This window comes from Watersipora subatra, chromosome 7 (assembly GCF_963576615.1).
Source record: "Watersipora subatra chromosome 7, tzWatSuba1.1, whole genome shotgun sequence".
Taxonomy (NCBI): domain Eukaryota; kingdom Metazoa; phylum Bryozoa; class Gymnolaemata; order Cheilostomatida; family Watersiporidae; genus Watersipora; species Watersipora subatra.
In genome coordinates this window covers 26,509,772-26,529,462 of record NC_088714.1, presented here as the reverse complement: position 1 = coordinate 26,529,462, position 19,691 = coordinate 26,509,772, and the positions used below count along the sequence as shown (strand labels likewise).

Genomic DNA, 19,691 nt, shown 5'->3' with positions numbered 1-19,691 from the left:
GAAATGTTTTCACAAATATACTTCACTCATTCAATAAAACCATGTCTATTGTTCTTACGTGTCTATTTTATCATCATTGTAATGCTGTCACTTTTAGCACTGATATCTTATAACTTACTGTAAAAATTCGTTAAACTTTTTAACCTTAGCTCGAAGGAGTACATATCATTGTCTGATAATCATGGCGAGCCTGTTGGTCACCTGTGATAATTGAAAAGTGCTGCAAAAATTATTTGCGAAGTATTGGGTCACATGATCAGATTATGACTTGCCGATTAGACCAGGCCGAAACAAAACTGTAAAGTAGCGAGCATCTATATTTGATACGGGGTCTTCGGTAAAACCCGAAGTGTTTGTCATAAACTAGTACTACGATAAGTTTTATATTGAGCTTTTTATTGGCCTTTCAATTCACGTGAGAACATACATGACAAGACGATAACCACATTTCGTGGCTACGCCATCGAAATGAAGAGATTCCAATCTACGGCGGCTTTTCGTTTTTGAGCTTTTAAGAGCTTGTAATTGCATTTCCAGATATTTGGCACTTACAACACAACAGAGTAAGACATGGTGAATCTTTTGATACCAAATAACTGTAATGGAAAATTTGTTGCAAGTCAACCTTTAAAGATTATTGAAGTGTTACCATTTTGCTTCGATTTCAATTCTGGAATTATCGCGAGGATACAAAATCTGTCTGGTAGCAGTCGGTTGGGCGCTTTCTGATTCCCCTACACGTGGAGGTCCGTGATTGGGTATATATGAGGAACTCGGATTGTAATCAAGTGACCCTCACAATATTATGAAAAATACATTTGTTTTTGCCTTGGTTGGGTTACATAATGGTATATGATAAGGTTACCATTGGATTGGATAGGCACATGCGCGGCGGTGCATCAGTAACAACCATAGCTTACGATAATAATTTAGTTTCCAACTGTATGTACCTCAAAATTTTAAGAAAAATATGGTAGTTTTTACCTTGATGATGGTAGACGATGGTACATGAGGAACAAGTCAGATATATGGTCCACGGACAGTAGGTGATCGCTTAGGTGATAGATAATGCGTCAGGATGATACGAGATTTTGATAAATGTTGTAATGTTTTAGGTTACAATAAATGTACACTTTATTTATAACTAACGCATTTGGTGTATGCTAAAAATGTTGATTGATATCACTCACGGGACTTTCATATGAGTGAAAGTGGTATCTAACATATCACTCTAAATTTATAGACACCTGATGATTCTTTCACTTTGTGCGTTGAATCAAGTTGCTCTAAATTTATGGTACCCTTTTACTTAATAGGGCGGAAGCGCATCACATGGAAACATTAAAGAGGTCCATTGCACATAAGCCAAATAATACTTACCGTATATACTCATGTATACGTCAATCTCATGTATAAGTAAATCAGTATTTTTAAGACAAAAGTTGAATTATTATAGGTATTACTCATGTATAAGTTGACCCTGTTGTTCCAGAATATTCTGGAATAATCATGTCGAATCTGAATATATTTTTGCTATCCAGAATAAAAGCTTAACTTTTTTCAAACTGTAGTTTCTTTATTTGAAAAGATGAATAGAGTTCTTAGAATTGTTTTAAGCTAGGTTTGAGTTGACTTGCTTATGGTATTATTTGTGCAATGACTACTAAGTTGCCGAATTAAACATTACCTGAAGTCAGGTGTTAGCTACTCCGAGGCTAGTAAGCAAGCAAAAAGGGAATATTTATAGAGCAAGGTCTACTCGGAATTTAAAGTTGTAAAATTAAGCTTAACATTTTTCCAAATAAATTACTTGTTAAATTTAAAACCGGCTGGTGACAGTACTGCACAACAATGGCAGGTGTTATGATTGAAAGTGGCGTTGTAAGCTTGTTTACAGGTAATATATAGCATAGTTTCACTGATATTTGGTACAGGTAATTCTGTGAAGTAACTTTATAATTTATATAATGAAGTACCATTGTTGTGAGTGTTTGCTAAGGTTTCATACTGCGACGTGTATGTTACATCTATGATAACGGAGTTTTATTTTCATATTTACATTCTATTTGACTTGGCAGCAACATGTCCATAAATATTACTCATGTATAAGTTGACCCCAAAAATTTTATCTTTAAATCATCTCCCAAAAACTCGACTTATACATGAGTATATAGAGTATATACAGTGTAAATCAAACTCTATATTATGAATTGATACTAAAGCTGCTTACTTATTCCCTGTTGTGCTTCAATTGTATTGTGAAATGTTTCATGAGGTTTGCTCACAGGTTATTAATAGAGTAGTTACTGTTGAATTGCAGTATCTTCTATGTCACTGAAAGTGACTGATAGAAGATAACTCTCAGCTCATGGATATGCGTAGAACTAAACCAAATGCTCATTGCATGGCAAATATTTTGTTTATATTTTGTTGAGTGCATCCCTCTAGTGTACCCTTTAGTGTACCCCTCTAGTGTACCCTTTAGTGTACCCCTCTAGTGTACCCTTTAGTGTACCCCTCTAGTGTACTTTTTTAGTATACCCCTCTTGTGTACCTCTCTTGTGTACCTCTCTTGTGTACCTCTCTAGTGTACCCTCTTGTGTACTCATGTAGGGAATCCGAAAGTGTCCTTAAGTTTCATAGCTTTTTTTTGTAAATATCTTTACTCATTTTATAGCAGCTCTATTAATCTTTCCTGACAGAATATACATTCTAGTGGGCCGGCCCAAGCACCTGTCGAAGCTGTCAACCCAGTGTTTGGAGTTCCACTTGTTGTAGCAGTGGAGAGGACTCCGAGTTATGATGGCGTTCAACTGCCAATAGTTGTGAGAGAGTGTATTGATTATATAGAGGAACACGGTTAGTTTCAAATCTTGATTTTGCATTTTTTTAATTGATTTAAGCAAACTAGTTTGTTAAGTACAGATTGTTTCTTTTTTTTAATTCATTTTACTCCTCAGTCGCAGAACTTCTCTGTAAATATTGTGCAGAATTTATACCTACGGTAAATATTTTGTGTGCATGAGTATAGCATCGAGCATGCAGGAAGGCCTTGATTTCTATGTGTGAACAGGTCTCCTATATGAAGGAATATATAGGATATCGGGTGTCAAGTCCAAAGTTCAGATGCTAAAAGATGCATACAACAGGCAAGCTCCTGCCTATCTCTATGAACATGATCCGAGCATTGTAGCGAGTCTACTGAAACAGTTTATCAGAGAGCTTCCTGAAACAATTCTTACCAACCAGCACACTCCTCAGTTTGAGGAAGCCTCTGGTAGGTATACTATACACATAGTGTATAAGAGAGGTAGTATCTGGTAGATATACTATACATACAGTGTATATGAGAGGTAATATCAAGTAAGTCTACTATACACATACTGTATATGAGAGGTAATATCAGGTAGGTATACTATACATACAGTGTATATGAGTGGTAATATCAAGTAAGTCTACTATACACATACTGTATATGAGAGGTAGTATCAGGTAGGTATGCTATACGTACAGTGTATACCGTATATGAAAGGTAATATCAGGTAGGTATACTATACATACAGTGTATATGAGAGGCAATATCAGGTAAGTATACTATACACATACTGTATATGAGAGGTAGTATCAGTTAGGTATACTATATATACAGAGATGGTACAGAGGTGGCTACAGCGTACATGAATTTAGACAGTACTGCTATGTATTTATGGATACCACAAACAAGTTAGCCTCGAAGCTCCACAAAACGATCTTTTATCACCGTTGCTTGTGGGAGTATAAAAACATTAGGACAAAAGAAGGTGATTCCTGTGGCTACTTTTACTAAAGCTTTCAATAACAATGTACATGTGTAAGATTCCAATGCCTTTCCATAATTCTGAGTAAATATCATAACCTGCCAACTTCTACTATTATTCCCTCAGTGTATGTTCACATTAACTATTTACATACCTGTATGTATGAATGGTATTTTAATTTGGCGACTGTGTAAAGAATTAATTTGTCAATCGGTAAGAAAATCAATAAGATACGACAGAGGTTGCCACCTTTGTGTTGTTTTACCGATTTTGAGCATGCTGTGTCTACTAATTACAGCATAACTTATAGTCCCGGAGTTGTGGTCTTTCCATAAAATTTATCAGTTTTGAGAGAACCTTACGATTAGTCTCACGTTAAATGAAATGGTACAGTTGGACTGAACAACTCGCAAAAAACTTTGTAAAAATAAATAAAAAGACAATCTTCTATATAGATAATCTTTCAAGAGCTATTTGATAGCTTTCTCTTAAATAGTCTGAGATTTCAAACGACAGTCTGTGTAATTGTTTCATCTATCTATTAGTAGCTGGGTATAGCTATAGACTATCAGGAAGCCAAAATTGTATATATATATTATGATTGCTGATGCGCACTTACATTTATGAGCATGACACGCGGGAGGTTCAAAAGTGGTACAGACGGCGGCTGCAATGGCTATATTTCAACTATTAATGTGGACCTAAATGAATGTATTCATTAGCCAAAGAAATGTAAAAGAACACCCCAAATCTCCTGGGTGGTTGCGTACCCCTCTCGCATCTTTAAATCAACTCTATTGGCGCTTACTGGGGCACACCTCTACAAACTTTTCCTTTTTGCGGTTAACACAATATTGTAAGTCCTGTATAAATAACTGTGTACATAGCTGTTATATTTATTGATTTATCATGAATCAAGGAGTTGCTTGCTCACAGCATTTATCTGCATTTCATGAGTTGATAACCCATTTCTGTAAACTTTTCTTTTAAATATGCATATTTTTTTTGAACAAACTAAATAATATCTTTTCTCAGGTGAGTTTGTGCAAGTCTAATCGATGTATTACATAAATAATGTGAGATTCAAAGTTTTAAAAAACTTTAATAATTGAATCTTACGAATATGAAACAAGCCATGGTTAGAAATAAGATGAGCCACACCCTCCGTAAATAAGACTTCTGGAAAAAGCTTAGTTCTTTGAAAAAGCCAAAAAATTTTAAGCATTCATTTTCTGTAATAAATCAACTCTGTCAGATGTCTCGGAGATTCTCACTGGCTGTGTGATTTTCATTGCAATCGCTTTTTGTAAATTTCCAAAATCTGTACTTTTTTTGGATTAATTTTTTTAGCTATAAATGAGAAAATAAAGCTTCACTAGTTCTGTCTAGTATAGTTTTATGTCAAGGATAATATATATTTATAGGTTTCCAACTCACTTCAGCTTGAGTGACAAAAACAAATTGTGTACAAAGTCTAACAATTATTTTAGAAATGTTGCCCCTAACTCCTTTAACCCTGTCCTATTCAGTTTTCATTCTCTTAACAGAGAAAGGTATTTTAAAGGCTAAATGTTAAACCATTTATTTGATTTGTTGACTAATTGTTGCCTTTTTAGAATTCTTGTATGGCACAATTTGTAAAACATCTCTGTTTAAAATGATATTATATTCCAATAAAGTATTAAAAATAAATATATATTTACAAAGTTTATCCTTTGTGATCAATTGTACTTGAAAAATACTAAAATACCTAACACATTTTATGTCAACTATTTAGATAATTTTCGGAGATGAAGTTGTCTACTATAATGCATACTTTGATGAAATTACAAATTTCTCAAAGCAGAAGTTAATCAGAGTGCTAGCACGGTTAAGTAGACTTTGTCTCTCCTCGTTATTAGTGGTGATCTCACTTTTCTCATTACAGTTGTACAGACCGAGTGGGAGAGAGTCGAGAGGTTACGAGTTTGCATAAACAAACTACCCTCTTGTAATAAAGAGCTGCTCTCGTGGATGATAGTGCATATGAATCACATTATAGCCAAGGTCTGTCATCGTTAGTCTGTCTGTTAGTCTGTCATCGTAATCTTCTTTATATTTATATTCATTTTATTATAGTCTGATCTCTATTTACTATCCATCGTTTCTTTTGACGTTATCACCCTGTTTGCACATGCGCTCGTCCACGAAAAAGCCGCCATCTTTGTAGAAAACGATCATCATTCTCTTGAATAATAGTATTTTTCAGTGTTGTTTTGATACTAAAATAAAAAATTTGCAAACAAAAGCATTGTTTGCAATAATTATTTGCAGAAGCTTCGTGTTTTTAATGATAAAAGTTGTCCATAAAGATGGCAGACAACGATAGATTGACATCACGAAAAAATGAAGGATTGTCTTAATATTTGAAACTTGCAACATACGGCGTGAAATTGCAGCAAATATTTGACTATGCACACTGATTAATTTTAAACATCAAAGTTGATGCACATTCAAAGATTCAAAGTTGCAAAGCTTTATAGTTTTTTATGTCAATGTGGAGATAAAATAGAAAAACTAATAATAATGTGAAAGATAATAAAATGATATATGATAAGTTAGTTTAAACTTTACATAGTTTAAAATACAGGAAGTTATATAGTGCATTTCTATACCTCTACCTCTGAACTTGCACGTCGTTGAGCCTTATATCTGTGTGTTCATAAAGCAAATTGACAATAAAAGTTTTTTATTAATTATTGCTTTATTAATTTGTTTTTACATATAATTTTTTTTGTAATTTTTTATATGCCGAATTTGTTTTAGCAGAATGTGTAATTACTTGCATTATTTGTTATTGTAAATTTTTGACTATGGAACCACTTGAATGAATTTCTTGTATTCTTATAAGAATGGTTGTTGCCTGCATATGACAGTTTAACATATAAATGTATAAAGCAAATCTCAGAGTGCATTGATTTCTTATTCAGAGGGTTTACTGTATTCCTTTAGCGAATCTCCATAATGATGTCACTGCTTTCATTTACAGTCAAACCTCAACATATTAAGTTTATTCATCCTGATGCTCCTGTTGAAATGGTTGTATGTTGGAGCAAATGTTTTTATAAGAATACATTATATTTTGTTTAATTTGCGCCACAGCCTAAAGAAATAGTGATAAATACTTGAAGCAATAACATTTAACATTAAAAAAGGCATTATATAATACTGTGTGTAAAAATTATATTAATAAAGTTGTAATAAACAAACAGAAGTTTTTTTGTTGCTTCATCATAGAGACGCGAGAACAAAAGTAGAGACTTGGTGATGCGTAGATCCAGTGGTAAGTGTCAGTAATAGTAAATATGCAGTTTAACTTACTCTACTTTACTTTAGACAGAGCAAAATTGCAACTTGCCAATCTATCTGATTTGTTTTTTATAATTTGTATGTATTTTTTTTATTTTAATTTTTACCAACTTTTTTTACCAAAAGTGTAATATTTTGAGAACCTTTGAATGTTGTATGCCAGAAATTGGTTGAGACAAATATTTGCTTAAATTTTATGTTATTTGTCCAAAAGTTTGTATGTATGTAGAGGTGATGCCAAGTCAAGGTTGGACTGTATCTCTTTATTGAAATTTTATTCGTTGTTGTGGATCATTGTTGTTATTACTTCACAGGAGAAGATCAACAAAATGGGTCTGCAGAATGTCTCTATAGTTCTCTCACCCACCATGCGTATCAGTCACCGCGTTCTGAACGTTCTCTTCCTTCACTCCAAACAGCTTTTCTCCGATGTGACTATTACCAGGTACGTTTTGCATCAACAAGTCTTTCACTTTAAAACTTTCATTTGTTTTCTGAAAAATGGCGGTAAAAACAAAAATAGCAGAACTGCGAAAACCTTTTTGTAGAAGAAATACACGCTCAGCGTAAGGAGACACAGGTTTTTTTTATATCAGCTAGTGTAGCTTGTTGGTGGGAACCATTGCTGCTCTTTAGTGACATTTTCATAACCAAAGGCTTACCATATATCCCCGCATATAAGCTGATTCTAAAATGCAAAACAGTTTTACAAAACTAAGGGATCCAACTTATACACGCCTAACGCGGATTAAAAGCAAACGAAATGACATGCTAACTTAATTTTTAACAACTACAACTCGATCCTTTATCAACTCAACTTAATTAACTCAACATTATTAATAAAAGTAAAACAGCAATAATGGTTACCACTATAATTAACTCTTTCGCTACCAAATAAATTTTTATTGAAACAAATATTCGGTAAACCAAATATTTGAGATTGGCGCATATAAGTTGTCATAACATTTAACTAAATTAATTAGCAATAAATTGTACATCATCTGATGCCATAAAAAGGTCACAAGTGTGTTGTGTAATCAGTCAGACACTTTTTTGTCCTCCTCATACTATCGTGGTGGACAAGTTAAACATGTTTCGAATCAGACAAGTTACCACCAGCTTACAGTATTATTATTACTGTTAAAAATAAGTACTCGCTGTCACTACTACTAGTGCTCAATAGATAGTCTTCGGAAGTCCATTAATCTACAATTTCTAAAATCTACATAGCTGCAATGCTTCTGATCAACGCAAAGAACAGATAACTGTAAAAGTGTGTTTTTGAAAAGGGAAACTGGGGTCAATGTCGGATGCAAACGTGTTTTCCATTGGCTCAATGCAAACAGATGATTGTTTCTTTTCGATTAAGCTGAGACACATACGGTAATTATACAACTACTCACCAATCAGAAACATTTTGTACTACACCGGCAAACGCCGCTCTGTTTCCGCAGCCATTTGCTCTGGTAGATACGTACAGTGTGTTATGATTAATAAAGGCGGCTTATATGCGAGTTCTTATAAATTACCTTAATACAGGCTGTTGTTTTAAGGTCCACTTGTATTCGAGATAGGCTTATATGCGGGAAATACAGTAGTATTATTACCTGCCTTTATATCAGAGAAGTAGTCATAGCTGCTGGTGTAATTTTTGAATAGCCTATGATTCTCTATTAAGCGCTTGTAAAGTACAGCTTGAGGGCGTGTGCAGCTGGGCTGCAAGGCCTGCTAGGTACCAGGTCTTAAGCTCTAAAGTTGGCAAACTGGAGTCTTTTTGGAAGGACAGACATGACTAAATGATTTAAAAAACTTTGTACAAATTTATTATCGAAGAATAGCAGTTAGAGCTCTCATTGAAACATTTGTTTACTATATTTTATGTTTTACATTCTATATAAGGCTGATACTATTGAGTATTGCAATTTTATGTTTTCTCGTTTTGGAAGATATTAGTTTACATATTTATTTATTATGTTACTAACGCTGTTATATGTTATATATACTAGTAGCCTGGTAGTCTAGAGAGCCATAGGAAATCATCAAGTGTCCCAAGTTTTCCCTCACGTTTTTATTACAAAGGACAGAAAATAGCAATATGCACAATTATTGGCACAAACAGAAGATGTTCGATTAGTCTCGGGGTTTGGAGCGTCGGTCTACCATCCTGAATGTTGTGAGTTCAAGCCTCATACAACGCAATATTTTATTCTAACCCCAAAGCATGGCTTCAGACAGATATAGCTTTTATTATAGTAAATACTAGTACCCTAGTGTTTTGTGATAGTTTGTCAGGTGGGCTGATAAAGTGCAGATAATAATATAATAAATATTTCTACACTTATTGTGAGTTGTCTTTTCTTGGTCGATTAGCGCAGATGGTAGAGTGTCGGGCTGCCGAATGTCATGAGTTCGAATCTCATTTGATACAATCTTTTTTACCCAGCTCCAACATTGGCTTCAGGCGGATAAACACGGCTCTTATTATAGTAAAGGTTATCGTGAAGATTACAGATGCTATACTAGCGTAATACTTGTTAGGACTTTCTGTCCAGGATATTATGAACAAACTTGCTGTGATGCTATCACTAACACTCAACACAACCATGGCTTGCTTTTTCATGCAAAATAGTTTTCAATAAAAAGCAAGCCTTTTAAATATGAGTCGACATTTATGCTTGTCATACATGTATTTATGAGGCATCAATCGTTTGCATGATTGAAGTACAAAATGAAATCTCACTCTGAAGTTAGGCAATGGAAATTCATATTGACCCAGCGCTGCCTGACTCGGCATCTTACAGTTAGCAGCTGACAATGAAGTTGCTAGGTCATTCCTGGTCATATCTTTTGTCTCTTATTTAAATTTCTGCTTGGCTTCGCAAGACTTAGTTGCAGGAGTTACTGCTCATCACCATAATAGTTAATACATTCTTCCAAGTCAGCTAGAAAATTGTAATTGGTAAAAAGACTTCGGCCATTTTGATTACATCCTTTTTAGCTGCTTTAAAATATGTGAAATTTGATTAGTTGTCAAATTTTGTTCATATTAAATATTTTTTTCGCTCACTATTGATCATGAAAAAGAGGAAAATGGGTAGACAGGAATAAAAATAATTTCTATGTTCACATAATAATATACACAAGCTGAATGGTAGCCACCGTCTCACCGTCCAGAGGGCATGTAAGTGACGAATGAAAAATAACTGATGTATATTTAAGTCATTTGAAGTGAGTTGCCCTCATTGGGCATTCTACAATTTTTATTGTTGTTCTTTCTGTCTGAAATCAGCTTCCTTTGAGATTTGTTTGAGAGGATTCACGGTTTCATCGTTACTAGAAGGTGACTTTTGAATCATTGTTAAGTTTTCAGAAATTATAAAGTGCAATTGGATGTCAGTCTTTTATTTTCGTGCTGCAATAGCAGTTAAATGTTAAATATGCCAACTTTCACACAATCCCAAAACTTTGTACCTGCAGTCAATAAAAGGTTAAAATGTTGGCCAGCATGGAGCTGGAACCCATGACATTCAGCTTATTAGACTGCCGCTCTAACCAACTGAGCTAATCACCCACATGATAACTCCTACATAACTAATATTATAGTTAATATAATTATAATATTACAACTAATAATTGTACCAATATTTATTCTCTGCACTTTGTGACAGAAAAGGCGACCAGATGGATAACAGCCAATAATAATAGTTTTTACTATAATAAGAGCCATGTTCATCTGTCCGTAGCCACGGTTGGAGGTTGGGGAAAAAGATCACATCGAATCTGCAGCAGATGGCATCACCGCCCTGCACGCTGCCATCTGCACCAATCAGTCACCTTACAGAATGTTAGAATTATTGTGTACATACTTATTATCTGTACTTTATTAGCCCACATGATGATCTCTTACAGCGCACTAGACTGCAATGGCGCAGTGCTTTTTAGTTTGTAAGGCGGTGTATTAAAGACTACAATCTAATTTTGAAAATTTGATAATTTTTTTAAACTTTGATTTGAAAATCACAACTTCCAGCCAAGTAGACTGACACTACTACCTGCGTCATTCATTTGCCTTACTATATTTTAGAATTATTGTACACATACTCATTCTCAGTGTCTTATTGGCATACCTGATGATCTCACATGACACTTGAGACTGTCAGGGTACTATTATAGATAGTAATAAATATTTACTTCCTATTTAATGAAAATATTATTAATTTTATTGTTTAAAACCGTCGCTTCTGTTCGATCATCATTAGTTCCATTATGAAATGCTTGTTGTTCAAAAGCTTTAAGTTATAAGCTACAAGCAGTCAACTCGTGTGTGCCGAGCTTATGAACAGATGTTTGATAGTTTAGTAAGCAGGAGCGGTAAACATGAGGAATAAATAAGTATTGCATCACAAAGACAGAATGTTTGTCGTTATTGAGACCCATGGAAATGTTTACTCTTTCGCGCCATAGATAATGCTTTGGCTTTCAGTTTTACTCAGAAGTTATGTAACGGCAGCTATAGCTAGCTATTGTCTCTCCTATGCAGCTTTAGCGTTAAGGAGCCTAGCAAGTGGCAATCGATGATTGTTATGTAACAGTTACACAACAGCGCTTTACCGGGTTTCCGCCCAGCTGCTTTCTTAAATCATGTCCTCTTTCTGTATTCAACTTTACACTTTTACAGTTTGACTGTACAGGGTGTCTTTTACCATCTCAGGAAGAAGCTTTCTGAGCAACTCTTTTTTTCGGATATGTTCCATGGCTGCTGCGCAAATCGAAAGTTTGTGCGTGCTAGTGGGAAATTTGTGGTGTAAAATCGGTACAATAATTGTCTTGCCATGCAAATCTAGTTCCTAAATATTTTCATACTTTTTGGCTGACAAGATTTGCTACGAGATTGACCGACAAGAATTGGACTGGTTATTAGATGGAATGCAGGTTTTAATAGGATGGACCGATAGTGTATTATTGCATATCGATGTGTGTTATTGGGATAGTATATTATTGCTCATATCGAGGATGAAATTACACTTTCATTAAGGGGAAATTAAGCTATTACAAGGCATATATTTAGTACTAATAAATACAGGATTTCAGTGTTTATGAAGTTTTGGTGACATGCAGATCGACATTCATTCATCGACATTCATCGTAACATGCTCAGTTAATTGACTAGATACTACAAGACAAGAAGCAAAAATAAAATAATAAAAAGTAATACTACTACGATTGGCAGTACAGATCAAAATTATATAAATGTATAAATTGTATAAATCGGGTATAAATCTGAATATTTTAATGGTACATATACAACAAGAGAGCACTACCAATCTTTGACGTGTTTTGAGCTGCTGTTTTGAGCTGCAGCAATGTCTATATACTGCATGGTCAATAATTTGATGAACTTCTAAGCTAGGAAACACGAGCAATCACTTGCTCATGCACTCAGCATCACTCTTAATACCAAGCTGCTTCGATCACCCCCTCCATTCTAGCTTTTGTTGTCACATCCACATTTCAGCCATTTCTGCATCAATGTCATTTACAATGTGATACTTTGTAGTAGACATGTCAATAAGATTCTCACCAGTTCATCAAATATGACCATTTCTATAAACTGTTCTGCCGACTTGATACATGCTGCCTTTGTGTATTCACAGTGTAATAGAGCCTTGCGGTGCTAACACATATACAGGTTAACACGCACAGGGTTCTATGCATGGTGAAACACCAACAGCTCTTCGTCGCTCCTCTTCTGTTCCTGAGTGCCTCCTAGGTAGCCGCTCGCTACTCCCCATCTGCCTGGTTAGCGGTTCGCCGTGCTTCTTATAGCCACGCAGCGGTCAGCTATAGGTATTACGTAACTTTACCAGTTTACTCTTACATAAGATGTATGTCAGAGGGTAGCTGGCTATTCTCTATTCTTATGCATAGCACTGAGGAAGGATTGAATGGCTGAATCCATAGGATTACGGTTGCTTAGGCTACCTAGATAATTATGGAATTAGAAACCAGGAGATTTTGCAGTTTAGCTTTCAGCCTCATTCACCAATGCTACGTAATTAGTGACAGTAATTCCTCCGTAGCCGGGCTAGCTGTTGTGGCAGAACATATCCTTTTGTGGCATTTAGCGTTACGGCTGGCTAGGTGCGCACCCACTGATTGCGTGTTAATTAAGGTCAAATTTGGCAGCGGTACTTCGCTGTCAAATGTTTAGTGATTAGATGATGAGATGAGCGTAGCTGTGCTAAAATGATGACAAACTAGGCAGAGCTTCCTTAAAACACCATTAATTTTTTACATAAACAGCTCATAAGTTCTATGTAGAAAAATCATTTCATGGTAAGGGTTCTATACATGGTAAGGGCTCTATACATGGTAAGGGCTCTATACATGTAGGTCAATTTAGTGATTGGATGATAAACTAAGCATAATTGTACTAAAATGGAGATGGAATTTTGCTTAAACACTTCTCCTTACAAAAAAGTTAATGAATTGAAAGTTGAAAAGAACTATATGTTAAGGGTTCTATACACTCATTTTTGTTGCCAGAAGAACCTATTTTTCTGGAGACTGATTGAGACTTATAAGATTCAGTTTTCAAACAACAGCTTTTAACACTATTAAATACTAAATATTATTAATATGAAATAATGTTTTGATCGTTAAGGTAACTCATTAGCATGTTACACTGTGCGCAGCGAATAAATAATTGTTTTAGATGTTAACACAAATGATGGTGTGGCGCATATTGGCTTAGAGTATTTTTATGTTAGTTTACTTTTGCATATTGTTTTATTAACAACATTTTTATTATTTCTTAGCTTTAAATTTTTTTACACTTAGTGATTCGGCCACACTTTTGTATTGGCCATATTAGACAAATAAATCTCATTTCACAACAACATCTCAAGTCACACTTTTTAAATCTATTCAAATATTTTGAGAAATCAGATATTTATCAATTGATATTTTTTGATGTGCTCTCAAAATGCATATATAATAGCATAGCCCGGGTGTCTTATGTTGACCATTGTTACAGGTATAGGCCACCCTTACAACCAGCTGCCTCTAAATGGTCTGTGGATTTGCCCGAGGATGTTTCTGCAGTTGAAGGAGAGCTTTACAAGCAGGAAGCCCTACTCAACATCCTTCACAATGAGCTTCACGGGGAACGTCTCAGCGCCTCAACTCGAAACGCTGAAAAAGAAGAACTTGTCTGGGAGGTGCAACGGAATGTGACACAGCTAAAGAGGAAGGTAGGTTTTTTCTGTATTCACCATCCCATTAAAGACTTTGAACATTTCGCTGGCAAACGCTTGTAGAGTTTATTTGCTTCTATATTTCATTGTACAGCTGGAGAGATTACAGTTTCGATGTTTCAGAATGGTTCTCTGAATTACGCAATCACAAATCTAAATCTAAGCTATCACTATGTTTTCATGGCGCAGTTATTCTACAAGTTTGCATCATCCGCAAGTCAAGCGAATTTCTTTACTCACAAATTATCATCAAATGTTTTATCAAATGTTTTATGCTTGCGGAAGATGGAAACAGCACTTGCGAATGATGCACAAGAAAATTCAGTGCAAGCTATTCCATTCTAAACATTTTCGATGCTATAGTTGTTCCTATTTTGATTTGATAAGACAGGAATGTGTGTCTATGACAGGAATGTGTGTCTATGACAGGAATGTGTCTATGACAGGAATGTGTGTCTATGACAGGAATGTGTGTCTATGACAGGAATGTGTTTCTATGACAGGAATGTGTGTTTATAACCTCTGGTGAAGAACTCGTTATCTTTTTACCAATGCGCCCGCCCGCGTTACTCTGCGATATGCGAATATCCATTAAGACACTTATCACATTGTGCTCACAATTCCAAATCTGCATCATTCGCACCGTGAAACTATAGTGTATGTCTGGCCTATAGTGGGCTTTGCTAGAATAACATAAAACTGTGTGGCTATTGCTTTGTACTTTTTTTATCAAAAGTAATGTTAAAAATTTTGTCCATTATTAAAGACTTCTACCAGATAGTTTAGGGTGCCTAAATAAATGATGAATAGTCCATGGCGACCACAAATGCGAAGATAATACAAGTGAATACATATTTTAATTGTAGCTGAAGTTGATAGCCAAGACAAAGGCAGCACGGCAGCAGGAACAGCAACTGTCTACTGACTCCGTGAAGCGAGCTGACCCCATACGTCGTAGCATCAACGCCGCTGAGCTGAACTTCGCCCTGCAGACTGGCAGCCTCCGTCGTAACAACAAATCTTCACAGGTGGAGCTCGCCTCATCTCCTGCCTCAGTCAGTACATCTACGGAAGCTCTGGCCAGTCAGAGGCTTGGAGAAATGGGTGGGAAGGCGAGTCGACTCTCGCATAGGACATCAACCTCTTCAGAAGCAAACAAACCCCATGGCAAGTGCCATCACCCTGCTCTTTTTATCTATGATTAACATTGACTTGATTTTGATCTATTTTCTTATCACTCTTTGTACAGATGAGATAAATGCGGGAGAGTCTAACAAACCTTGCCCTGACACTAGCTTACCCTCTTCGCTGCAGGAGACTGTCGACATCGATACAGCCCAACCTTCTCAAGTTAACGAGGATGTAGTTCTACAGGTGGTTCGTGTATTTTACTTGTTTTTTATGCTGATGTTTTACTTGATTATTATTTTATAATTTTTCTCCTGGTTTGGCTTTAGTTCTACAAAAAGTTACCAGCTTGCTGCTTAATGTTTAAATTACGTATCTGTCATGGTTTTGTTGTTGGATCTATTTACTGCTCCTATTTTTTATCATAGTTTTAAGGGTTTTAAGAGGTTATGCATGTCTCTCTATGTTTTCCTTATGTTCTAGGAAGCAGACGAATCACAGCCAGCTGTGGAGAAAGTGGTGGAAGGTATTGAGTCTCTGTCTATTCAGTGCGCAGGTAAACTGCTACTGTTTTACAGAATTTTCTGCTTTTTGTAACATATACTGAACTTAAATGTTATATTCAGTGACAACTATTATGTATGCTAGGGAGTCTATACTAGTGCTGGGACGGTATTACGATATTTCGGTATACCGTCGATACCACTTTCTGATACCGACCGTACCAAGTGCTTTTTGCCCATATCGAAATATCGGATATCATCGATATTTCGATATATGTCAATAAAACCACCTATTTAAATGCTTTAGTATCACAGTCTTCGCTTACAGAGTTCAATAGAACATAATTCTGATGAATGGCATTCAATTCAATATAATACCATGGTGAATGATTGTCGATAGATAGCCCTCCACTCCATTTGATACCCGATTCTTCAAAGAATTATACTGGTATTTGGATTCATTAGGGAGTTGTTCTCCCATGGTAGCTTTTTCTGGCAGACAAGACAACTCCGAATAACAACCGATATTTCCATATATCGGTTTACCACGCGATCATATCGTACCGAAACGAGTTTTTGATATCGTCCCAGCACTAGTCAGTAGTCTATACCATGTGAGTTAGTGTTTGAGAGATCGTCGGATGTAATAGCTAAGATTACAATTAATCAAACTGTAGGAAGGCATAGGTTGATTGGCATAGGTGATAGCGTGCCACCTTGGTTGCATTTATAGGCGTGCCACCTTTTCCTAACCTTCTAGTTTGAGGTTGAATGGAAGAACTTGACTCCTATTATAGCAAGGATCATACCTAACAAAGATTGTAAAGTAAATCGCATACCAATTGATGTATGCATGTCAGGAAAAGTGATGTTGGCTCTTTGTGACAAAATGGTGTAGCTATATGCTACTATTAGTTGTCTAGCCTGTTATCTACAGTATGTGTTGCAATATATGTCAATAACAAAGGCTGCACTCGAGAATTCCAATACTCATGCTACCTGCAATGCTCAACATATGGCTCTGCAGAAGGGAGCCGTTAAACTAACTTCATACATTTTATATTTCCCGCGCATAATCAAATTTTTTTATATAGCGAACAGTGATTGACGAAACCTTATGTAAATATTAAGTTACTATTTGCATACTCACCGAGACATGGGTACAGTACAGCCTGTTAATGTATTCACAAATAATCAAATATGTTTCTTGTGTCAAAATTTAAAAAAAAGTGGTAATTCAGTGGCCATTTATTCAAATGATACAATAAAGACAGATATGATATTGGAATTTTTGATTGATTTGTTACAGAAGTAAAGGAGAGTGCAGCGGAGCAAGAAGATGTTAAAGTCTCATCTAGTCAAGACTCGGACCGAACATTCCCGCCATGTAGGTTTACTATTATATCACCACTATCATAGGTTGATTATTGTACTACCGTTATCATAGGTTGACTATTATATCACCACTATCATAGGTTGACTAATATACTACCACCACCATAGGTTGACTATTGTACCACCACTATCATAGGTTGACTATTATACCACCACTATCATAGGTTGACTATTATACTACCACCGCCATAGGTTGACTATTGTACCTCCACGATCATAGGTTGACTACTGTACCACCACTATCATATGTTGACTACTGTACCACCACGATCATAGGTTAACTATTGTTCCACCACTGTCATAGGTTCACTATGGTCTCACTACCATCATAGGTTGGCTATTGTCTCTATGTCTCTAAATGTCTATTATATTTCCCATTTGAATCCATTATTTTTTCTTTTGTTCAATTAAATGCAAATGTTTGTAATGCTCCAACTTTCGTGTTTCAAGGTCACCCTGTTGACAAGGGTACCGAGCAAATCATTAGTCTCTCTGAGCAATCAGCTTCCGACCAAAAGCAACCTGTATCTGAAGATGTTCCAGCGTTTACTCCTTCACCGGATCCAACTGATTTGCTGGTGGGTATGAGAAGACGAATCTTTATTATTTTACTGATGAATATTCACCAGCGTTTGTCAAATATGGGTAATAATCACTAGTGGTATCCGACATGGTGAATGGTCACAATCTTTAAGGTTCTCAAAACAAATTATACTTTTACTACGTTTGAGTCAAATCGACCATTGAACTTCGCATTTGTATTCATTTAACTGATTACAGGTTAAGCCTAGCTGACATATATATTAGTTACATTTGTTTAACTGATTACAGATTAAGCCTAGCTGATATATATATTAGTTACATTAGTTTAACTGATTACAGATTAAGTCTAGCTGACATATATATTAGTTACATTAGTTTAACTGATTACAGGTTAAGCCTAGCTGATATATATATTAGTTACATTAGTTTAACTGATTACAGATTAAGCCTAGCTGACATATATATTAGTTACATTAGTTTAACTGATTACAGGTTAAGTTTAGTTGACATATATATTAGTTACATTAATTTAACTGATTACAGATTAAGTCTAGTTGATATATATATTAGTTACATTAGTTTAACTGATTATAGGTTAAGTCTAGTTGACATATATATTAGTTACATTAGTTTAACTGATTACAGGTTAAGTCTAGTTGATATATATATTAGTTACATTAGTTTAACTGATTACAGGTTAAGTCTAGTTGACATATATATTAGTTACATTAGTTTAACTGATTACAGGTTAAGCCTAGCTGACATATATATTAGTTACATTAGTTTAACTGATTACAGGTTAAGCCTAGCTGACATACATATTAGTTACATTAGTTTAACTGATTACAGGTTAAGCCTAGCTGACATATATATTAGTTACATTTGTTTAACTGATTACAGATTAAGTCTAGCTGACATATATATTAGTTACATTAGTTTAACTGATTACAGGTTAAGCCTAGCTGACATATATATTAGTTACATTTGTTTAACTGATTACAGATTAAGTCTAGCTGACATATATATTAGTTACATTAGTTTAACTGATTACAGGTTAAGCCTAGCTGACATATATATTAGTTACATTAGTTTAACTGATTACAGATTAAGCCTAGCTGACATATATATTAGTTACATTAGTTTAACTGATTACAGGTTAAGTTTAGTTGACATATATATTAGTTACATTAATTTAACTGATTACAGGTTAAGCCTAGCTGACATATATATTAGTTACATTAGTTTAACTGATTACAGATTAAGCCTAGCTGACATATATATTAGTTACATTAGTTTAACTGATTACAGGTTAAGTTTAGTTGACATATATATTAGTTACATTAATTTAACTGATTACAGGTTAAGCCTAGCTGACATATATATTAGTTACATTTGTTTAACTGATTACAGATTAAGTCTAGCTGACATATATATTAGTTACATTAGTTTAACTGATTACAGGTTAAGCCTAGCTGACATATATATTAGTTACATTAGTTTAACTGATTACAGGTTAAGCCTAGCTGACATATATATTAGTTACATTAGTTTAACTGATTACAGATTAAGCCTAGCTGACATATATATTAGTTACATTAGTTTAACTGATTACAGGTTAAGTTTAGTTGACATATATATTAGTTACATTAATTTAACTGATTACAGATTAAGTCTAGTTGATATATATATTAGTTACATTAGTTTAACTGATTACAGGTTAA

The 19,691-nt window shown here is 34.9% G+C and overlaps 1 protein-coding gene across 1 annotated transcript in view; it reads left to right on the top strand.

The window, feature by feature from the left end:
• Positions 1–19,691, top strand: part of LOC137400604 (ralA-binding protein 1-like) — a 42,194-nt gene that overhangs the window by 8,524 nt on the left and 13,979 nt on the right. The window contains exons 6-15 of the mRNA XM_068086935.1: positions 2,703–2,859; positions 3,074–3,277; positions 5,725–5,843; positions 7,460–7,590; positions 14,182–14,398; positions 15,268–15,568; positions 15,651–15,775; positions 16,013–16,085; positions 17,342–17,419; positions 17,878–18,005. Coding sequence (XP_067943036.1) covers positions 2,703–2,859; positions 3,074–3,277; positions 5,725–5,843; positions 7,460–7,590; positions 14,182–14,398; positions 15,268–15,568; positions 15,651–15,775; positions 16,013–16,085; positions 17,342–17,419; positions 17,878–18,005 — 1,533 coding nt within the window. The remainder of the gene's footprint in view (positions 1–2,702; positions 2,860–3,073; positions 3,278–5,724; positions 5,844–7,459; positions 7,591–14,181; positions 14,399–15,267; positions 15,569–15,650; positions 15,776–16,012; positions 16,086–17,341; positions 17,420–17,877; positions 18,006–19,691) is intronic.